Consider the following 9,164-nt stretch of genomic DNA (forward strand, 5'->3'; position numbering starts at 1 on the left):
TCTTCCTTCAGTTGCATCTTCATTGTGCATCCCTTGTTGATCAGGACTTGAGCTCCCTTCATTCTCATGAGCTGTACAAGACTTGTTTCCCCCTTCATGATCAGCATGGGATGTGTCTTCAGCTTCATTTTGAACTGGTGCTTCTCGCCCTTTTGGATCCTGGGTTGTATTGATCCCAAGACCATCCAAGATCATCCTAAGACTCGCGGCCTTATCAGATGGTTGAGCTAGATCTTCCAGATCTTCCCAGCTCCTTTCTTCATAGTAGCCTTTAGTTTCTATGAACTTAACGTCCCTTGAAACTAAAAGTCTTCTTGTTTGCGGATCAAAGCATTTGTATCCTCTTTGTGTTGTTGAGTACCCCACAAACATGGCTTTGGTACTCTTAGGCTCCAACTTGTTCCTCATGTCTCCTGGAATCAGCACATAACATAGACTTCCGAACACTCTCAAATGACTTAGGAATGGCTTGACCTTATTAAGTACTTCAAATGGTGAGTGATCTTCCAAGACTCTTGTAGGGATTCGGTTGATCAAGTAGCAGGCTGAGATCACAGCATCACTCCAAAATCTCTTTGGGACATTGGTTTGAAACATCATTGATCTTGCAACCTCCATTAGATGTCTGTTCTTTCTCTCAGCCACACCATTTTGTTGTGGAGTGTAAGGACAGCTAGTTTGATGAAGGATTCCATGTAAGGCTAGATGTTGCTTGAAGGCATTGCTTGTATATTCCCCACCATTATCTGATCTGAAAATCTTAAGCTTGGCATTATAATGGTTAGAAACATAAGCTTGAAAGTTTTTAAATGCTTCAAGAACTCTATCCTTAGTTTTAATGAGTGTTATCCAGGTGTATTTGGATTCATCAATGAATGTTACAAAATACTTATAATTTTCCCTAGACAAGCAAGGAGCAGTCCAAACATCAGAATGCACAAGATCAAAGCATTTCTCATAGATAGTAGTTGAGTTTTTAAAGACTGTCTTACAATGTTTGCCCAAGATACATGCTTCACATTCATTATTTTTAAACATGACACCTGGTAACATTAAGCTTAAAGCTCTAACATGTGGATGGCCTAATCTAGCATGCCATAATGCATCATTATTCAAACTGGAAATAGAACTAAACGAGAAACTTGAATTGGAAATGGGAGCTATGTCTTCTAGCATATAAAGCTCTCCTTTGGTAACTCCCTTGCCAATCATCTTTCTTGTGTCAATATCCTGAAACTTCACATCATTAGGACTAAAGATAACATTACAATGTAAATCAGTAGTACATCTTTTAACAGATAATAAATTTGATGTGAATTCAGGCATATAGAAAGCTTTAGACTCCTTATCAAACAGATTTAGATTTCCTATCCCTTTAATTGCAATTCTATCACCATTTGCAATCATCACATTACCACAAGCAGGTTCTATATCCTTAATAAGACTAGTGTCACTAATCATGTGATGAGATGCACCTGAATCTACAATCAAGGGTTTTATCACATTTTTAGCAGCAAGGGTTCTAGGCAAATCATTCAAGCTGTTTAGAAATCTAGATGCATCATTCATCTTACTGTTATGACTTAGATAACCATGAGTTCTATCTATGTATGATGCAGCAAGAGAGTATCCTAGAGGAGTGTTCATACAGTTACCATTCTCCTTGAGAGCTTTGATAAGAGCCATCAATGTCTGATCTCCTTATCATCTCACCATCAGTGCTCTTCCCCGGAATGTGCTGAGTGGTTAAGGCCTTCCCTTCACCTTCTCGCATGGCCTGTCCAGCTCCAGATGTTCCAGCTTCACTAGCTCCATCAGATAGATGCGCCCTTGCCTCTCTATCCTTCATGAACTTGGTGGGCTTGAGATGGGGGTGTAGAATCCAGCATAGGCTCCTCTTATGGCCCTGCTTCTTGCAATGATCACACTTCCCTCCAAACCTTCCCTCCTCAGTCCGGTAAGCTGCTTTGTTTGCTTGGATAGCATCAGCTTGATTTGCGAGTGTAAGCTCCCCCTTTCCTCCAAACAACCCAACTGATCCCTCCTCTCTTTGTATCTGCGCACATACATCTTCAATGGAATGGAGCTTTGGTGATCTCAAGATGTGTTTGATGAGATCATTGTAGACCGGGTTCAAGGTGAGCAACAACCCAAACACTTGATCCTGCTCTCTTCTCTCCATGAGAACATCTTGATCAGTGGTGTTAGGCCTCAGCATCTCTAGCTCAGACCATAAGGCTCTGAACTTTCCCAAGTGTTTAGTAAACTCCACCTCTTCTTGCACAAGCGTGTTGATTGATCCCTTCAACTCAAACACACGGCTCAGATTAGAGATGTTACCATAGACCTTTTGGAGCGTATCCCACAGGTCCTTTGGCGTCTCACAGTAGCTGTAGGCTTCCAAGATTGAAGCTTCAAGTGATCCATGTAGTACCGTAAGCACCTTCAGGTCATCTTGATCCCACTTCTCTTGATCTACCACCATCAGCTCTTGACCGCCTTCTCCTTCTTTAGCAACTGGTTTTGGAGCTCCCTCTGAGATATGGCTCCATAAACCTGTTGAGATGAAGACCAAGAAGTGAAGAGATGAAGCTTTGGGGATGAATGAAGTGAGACAGTAACTTTGGAGTTTTTACCACAGTAACTTTGGAGTTTCACCATTTCTGGATAAAGGTAACTAAGTTAGAGCTTGGGAAGTTACCTTACATCCATTTGGAGAGTAAAAACGTCCAAGGGTATTTGGAGAGGATAAGGAGCACATGGACAGGCTGTCTTGAGCTGGAAAGGAGAAAATGCTTTATTACTATAGCAAGCATGTGAGGAAACACAGCCAAGCATTTCAAAAGGAGTTCCAGCCTGTCCATTGACTCCACATGCTTATGGATTTCGAAATACACTTTATCAGCCTTATCTCTTCATATATATCTTGTATCTGAATCATTAAATCAATTAATAGAGTTTTGAGTCTCTCTCTCTCTAGAATCTCTCTATTCTCTCTAATCTTTACTCTAATCTTCTCTGATTATTATTAAACACACTCTAAAACACAAAAGTGTTTATGGTATCAGAGCCAGGTTGCTCAAAAGGGGGTGAGTGTGTGATTTATTTTTCGCAAATCTGGGTTCTTTCTTGAGTGTTCTTAGTGTTCTTGGTGTTCTTGAGTGTTCTTGGTGAGTCTGGGTTATGTTCTTCAGTCACTAGGCTCGTTTGGATCTTTCTGATGGAAACAAACAACCTAGTCATGGAGATGAAGCACAGATCTAGTATTCCATTGAAGCTTGAAGAGGAAACTGGTGGAAGTTGGTCAAGATGGGCAAAGGCAGTGTTGAGGAGCTGTGTGTTGTGGAGTAGTCATAAAAAGGGGAAGCCTTTAAGAAGAATGGCTATAGAAGCAGGTCAGGCGTGGAGTCTGAGGTATGTAGATAGAGTTGTTCAAGAAAACCCTACAAGATGTGGGATTGAAGCAGCTCATGGGAGTAGATCCGATCTGGAGAAGGTTTGTGGAGTCAAGAGAGCTAACACAGACCTGAGAAGAGGAAAGGAAGAACTCCATCAGCTTGTGGGCAAGCTGAAATACTTGTGGAGAGAGTTGGATTTGTTGAGATCAAGAACATCAGATCCGGAGGTGATTCAAGAAAGGCTGGAGCAAGATGTAGTCTTGAGCCTTCTAGTGAGCTTACACTCATCATATGGTCAGCTGATTATACAAGTAGCCAAAGATGATGAGCGAGTAGATGTGGATGGGTTGTGTGAGCTTGTTCAGTCTTCATGTAAAGTATATGAGAAGAGCAAGAGACTGATCAGGATCAGAGATGGTACAAGCTGTAAGAAGGGAAGGCTTAGAAAGCTTTCTAGAGTGTGGCTTAAGATGGGAAAGGCTTGGAAGAAGGACAGGGAGTCTGGGTATCTAAGTGATAAGATGAGCTTGAAGATGATCAAGGAGGTGGCTCAACAAGTGGTAAGAGGAGAGTGTTCTTACTCTGCCTATATGAGTAACTCAGTGGAGGATAGTATGGTTATGAAGGAGCAGGAGATCAAAGGAGCAGATGACCCTATCACAAAGAAAGAATGGGATGAGTTTGTCAAGTATGTGTATGCTTTGGCTACGACCCGGAGACAAGGTGCTCCTGCCTTAGCATCCACATCCAAACCCATTATCATTGATTCTGGAGCAACACATCATATGATCAGTGATAGAAGTCTGATAAGTGAAGTCAAGGCTGCAACAGGGAGTGTCATGATAGCTAATGGTGCTAGGATCCCAATAGAAGGCGTGGGAAACCTCAAGCTGTTTGAGAAGAGCTCACCTGCGTTCTATTTGCCTCAGTTCACTTCAAATCTGATATCAGTGAAGAAGGCCACAATTGATCTTGATTGTCAAGTAGTATTCAGGCCAAATGAGGTTGAGTTTCAAGACTTGAAGACTGGGAGAGTTATTGGTAGAGGGGACAGCAGGAATCAGTTGTATCATCTCCAAACAGTTAAGACCTCTAATCCTATTTATTCTGTATGCTTGAGTAGTACTGCTGATAGGTGTGACAATATTACTTGGCATGCTAGATTAGGACATCCTCATGCTCGTGCAATTGAATTGATTAAACCTAATATGTCATTCAATCACTTGGAATGTGAAGCTTGCATCTTAGGGAAGCATTGTAGAACTGTTTTTCCCACATCAGAGACCATATATGCAAATTGCTTTGATCTTGTTCATTCTGATGTGTGGACAGCCCCTTGTATGTCCAGAGAAAACCAGAAGTACTTTGTGACATTCATAGATGAGAAGTCTAAGTATACATGGATCACATTGCTGCCATCTAAGGATAGAGTGTTTGAGGCTTTTGTCAACTTCCAAGCATATGTAACTAACCATTACAATGCTACTGTGAAGGTACTACGGTCTGATAATGGAGGAGAATACACCAGTCATGCCTTCAAGAATCACTTGGCTAAACATGGGATAGTGCATCAGACCAGTTGTCCTTACACACCACAGCAGAATGGGGTAGCTGAGAGGAAGAATAGGCATCTGATGGAGGTGGCTAGATCCATGATGTATCATGCTAATGTTCCAAAGAGGTTTTGGGGTGATGCTGTTCAGACTGCATGCTATCTTATCAATCGGATTCCAACTAAGGTATTGAAGAATCTGTCTCCTTTTGAGGTGCTGAACAAGAGCAAGCCATACATAGATCATCTGCGTGTCTTTGGATGTCTATGTTATGTCTGGGTTCCAGGAGAACAGAGAAACAAGTTGGAGGCAAAGAGCACTAAAGCAATGCTCATTGGATACTCAGTGACTCAGAAGGGGTACAAGTGCTATGATCCAGCAACCAGGAGAGTGTTGGTGTCTACAGAGGTTAAGTTCATAGAGACCAAGGGGTATTATGAAGAAAAGAATTGGGAAGACTTGGAAGATCTGTCTCAAGAACCAAGAAACATGGCAGAGAATCTGAGGAACATATTGGAAAGGCTTGGGGTAAACATGTCCCAGGATAAGGTTAGAGAACCTGAAAGAACAACTCCCCTAGATCATGATGGGGGGAAATGAGTCTGAATCAAGAGTGCCAGAGCAGCACCAAGGGGATTCAGGTCATCATGATCAAGTGGTGACACAAGAAGTAGAGAATTTTCCTCAGGTCAGTGTGGATGAGCAAGGAGAGGTTCATGATCAAGAGGAGGTGAGTGAGACAGAAACAGAGGTTCAAGCAGAGGTTCATACTGAGGATCAGGTTCAACCATTGAGGAGGAGCACAAGGATAAAGAGGGATGCTTCCAACTGGGTAAACACGAGAGTGTACTACAATGCCCAGGCTGTGGAGCATCCTTCTCAAGCCGTGTGTTCCTTTGCAGAGTTTCCAGAAGAGCATTATGCCTTTATGATTAGTCTGGATGAGAGTTATGTACCAAGGACTTATGAAGAAGCTATGTTAGACAAGGAATGGAAAGAATCAGTGGGAGCTGAAGCAGGTGCTATGATCAAAAATGATACATGGTATGAGAGTGAGCTGCCTAAGGGAAAGAGGGCTGTGTCTAGTAGATGGATCTTCACAATCAAGTATCTTGCAAATGGACAGATTGATAGGAAGAAGACCAGATTGGTTGCAAGAGGATTTACACAGACCTATGGAGAGGATTACATTGATACCTTTGCACCAGTAGCTAAGCTACATACAGTTCGGATTGTGTTGTCCATTGCAACAAACTTGGAGTGGGATTTGTGGCAGATGGATGTGAAGAATGCTTTCTTACAAGGTGAGCTAGAAGATGAGGTATACATGCTTCCTCCTCCTGGTCTTGAGCATCTAGTAAAGCCAGGGAATGTTTTGAGATTGAAGAAGGCAATATATGGGCTGAAACAATCACCTAGAGCTTGGTACAGGAAGCTGAGTACAACACTCAATGGGAGAGGCTTTAGGAAGTCTGAATTAGATCACACTCTCTTCACCTTGACAGGACCTTCAGGGATCATTGTGATTCTAGTGTATGTGGATGATTTGATTATCACAGGGAGTGATAAGGCAGGGATTCAAGCTACTAAGGAGTTTCTCAAATCTGTGTTTGACATCAAGGATTTGGGAGAGATGAAGTATTTTCTGGGCATTGAGATATGCAGATCAAAGGAGGGTTTGTTTATGTCTCAAAGGAAGTATACTATGGATATGTTGAAGGAGACTGATGTGCTTGGAGGAAAGATAGCTAAGACACCCCTCGAGGAGGGATATAAGGTTCTGCGTGAGGGGGAGGTTGAAGAGAAGCAGCTGTTTGAGGATCCTAAGCTATACAGGAAGATGGTTGGCAAGCTGATCTACTTGACCATCACTAGGCCAGATATATGCTTTGCGGTGAATCAAGTGAGTCAACATATGCAGGCGCCAAAGGTCCATCATTGGAAGATTGTTGATAGGATACTGAGGTATTTGAGTGGCACGTCTGGTCAAGGAGTTTGGATGGGTTGTAATGGCAGTACAGAAGTGGTTGGATATTGTGATGCTGATTGGGCAGGAGATAGAGTGGACAGGAGATCAACTACTGGGTATTGTACATTCATTGGAGGGAACTTGGTCACTTGGAAGAGTAAGAAGCAGAAGGTTATCTCCTGTTCAAGTGCTGAAGCTGAGTATAGAGCCATGTTGAAGCTGACAAACGAGTTGGTGTGGATCAAGGGGATCTTGAAGCATTTGGAGATTGAGCAGAGTACTCCTATGACAATGCATTGTGACAATCAAGCAGCTATCCACATTGCTTCTAACTCAGTCTTTCATGAGAGGACGAAGCATATAGAAGTTGATTGCCACAAGGTGAGGCAGATGATTATACTTGGAGTGATATTGCCATGTTATACAAGAAGTGAAGATCAGCTTGCAGATGTGTTTACTAAAGCAGCGAGATTAAAGACAATGGAGTCCATACTATCAAGACTTGGACTCATTGATCTTACTCCTAGGAGCTGAGCCCCTTAACCATGGAGTCTCCACTCTTTTTCCCTCATCAAGGTTTTATCCCATTGGGTTTTCTTTGGTGAGGTTTTTTTAATGAGGGAGGTCTTCATGGTTTCCAAGCTTGACTTGTTCTACATGGTCAAGCTTGAGGGGGAGTGTTGAGATGAAGACCAAGAAGTGAAGAGATGAAGCTTTGGGGATGAATGAAGTGAGACAGTAACTTTGGAGTTTTTACCACAGTAACTTTGGAGTTTCACCATTTCTGGATAAAGGTAACTAAGTTAGAGCTTGGGAAGTTACCTTACATCCATTTGGAGAGTAAAAACGTCCAAGGGTATTTGGAGAGGATAAGGAGCACATGGACAGGCTGTCTTGAGCTGGAAAGGGGAAAATGCTTTATTACTATAGCAAGCATGTGAGGAAACACAGCCAAGCATTTCAAAAGGAGTTCCAGCCTGTCCATTGACTCCACATGCTTATGGATTTCGAAATACACTTTATCAGCCTTATCTCTTCATATATATCTTGTATCTGAATCATTAAATCAATTAATAGAGTTTTGAGTCTCTCTCTCTCTAGAATCTCTCTATTCTCTCTAATCTTTACTCTAATCTTCTCTGATTATTATTAAACACACTCTAAAACACAAAAGTGTTTAAAACCCTTGCTCCCAACTGCCGCCTTCACCAAGCGAGACCACAACAGGTAGTTAGTACCACCCTTCAATGTAACCGCAACCGAGAGAGCCTTGCTCTTGCTTTCTTCCATTCCAAATGCTTAAGACCAACAGTGATTGAAATGAAGCTGAAGATTACTGAGATTTAGAAACCAGGAAATGGGGAACCTGGCTCTGATACAATGAAAGTTTAAGAGAATGAAATGATTTAGAGAAGATTAAGGACCAGAATGAGAGATTATGAAGAGATTAGACTAGAATCATGTTTAGGAGAGTATGAACTTCAAGAGATAAACTCAGAACTGTATGATTTCTTATTAATGACAAGAGTTACAATATATAGTGTGAGATCATAAGGGTTTTCGAAATCAAAGAGATCAGCTAAGCATGTGAAGTCAACAAGGAGAAGATAAGCTTTCTTTGGACCGGCCAATCAGCTTCTCCACACGCTTGGAGCATCCGGCATCTTGGACCAAGATGCTCTTGCCTTTCCAGCTGTGCCAGCCTGTCAAGCCGCGCCTCTTCTTATCCTCCAACGGTCTGATCCATCAGCCAAAGTCTCTCCTTTCCACATGAGTTACTCGGGTAACTCCTTGTGACCGTGGTCGAGGTTTCACCCATCTGAATGTGTACGGACCGTACGGCCTTGTACGGCCTTGTACGGTCAGGCCATTGTGAACCTCTCCCATCACACCAATGCTTAACACACCCTCTTCAGCCTTAACCCCTTTGTGCTTCACATCTTTATACTCAACTCTTCAACAGTAAGAAGCTTGATTTGGATACATAAAGTGGTGGAGAATTACCAGGAAGTTGAATAAATCTCATAGGAGTTGGCATGAAGAAGTTATCCCACTTTCAAATCAGGTGATTCCAGTTTCCCAGTTTGGGAATAGCACAGCTTCTTCGTCGTTCTAATCAAACCAGGATGAATCACTTTGTAAGAAGCTTGATTTGGATACATAAAGTGGTGGAGAATCACCAGGATGTTGAATAAATCTCATAGGAGTTGGCATGAAGAAGTTATCCCACTTTCAAATCAGGTG

At 42.2% G+C, this 9,164-nt stretch overlaps 1 protein-coding gene across 1 annotated transcript; it reads right to left on the reverse strand.

The window, feature by feature from the left end:
* Positions 1-898: 898 nt before the first annotated feature.
* On the reverse strand, positions 899-8,943 carry LOC106413384. Its single transcript, XM_048772193.1, has 2 exons — positions 8,105-8,943; positions 899-2,556 (listed from the first exon to the last, which is right to left on the reverse strand). Exons 1-2 carry the CDS (start codon positions 8,208-8,210, stop codon positions 1,652-1,654), a joined length of 1,011 nt encoding a protein of 336 aa, XP_048628150.1. The 5' UTR covers positions 8,211-8,943; the 3' UTR covers positions 899-1,651.
* Between the last annotated feature and the right edge of the window lie 221 nt (positions 8,944-9,164).

Source organism: Brassica napus, unplaced genomic scaffold, assembly GCF_020379485.1.
Source record: "Brassica napus cultivar Da-Ae unplaced genomic scaffold, Da-Ae ScsIHWf_1473;HRSCAF=2065, whole genome shotgun sequence".
In the NCBI taxonomy this organism is placed as follows: Eukaryota; Viridiplantae; Streptophyta; class Magnoliopsida; order Brassicales; family Brassicaceae; genus Brassica; species Brassica napus.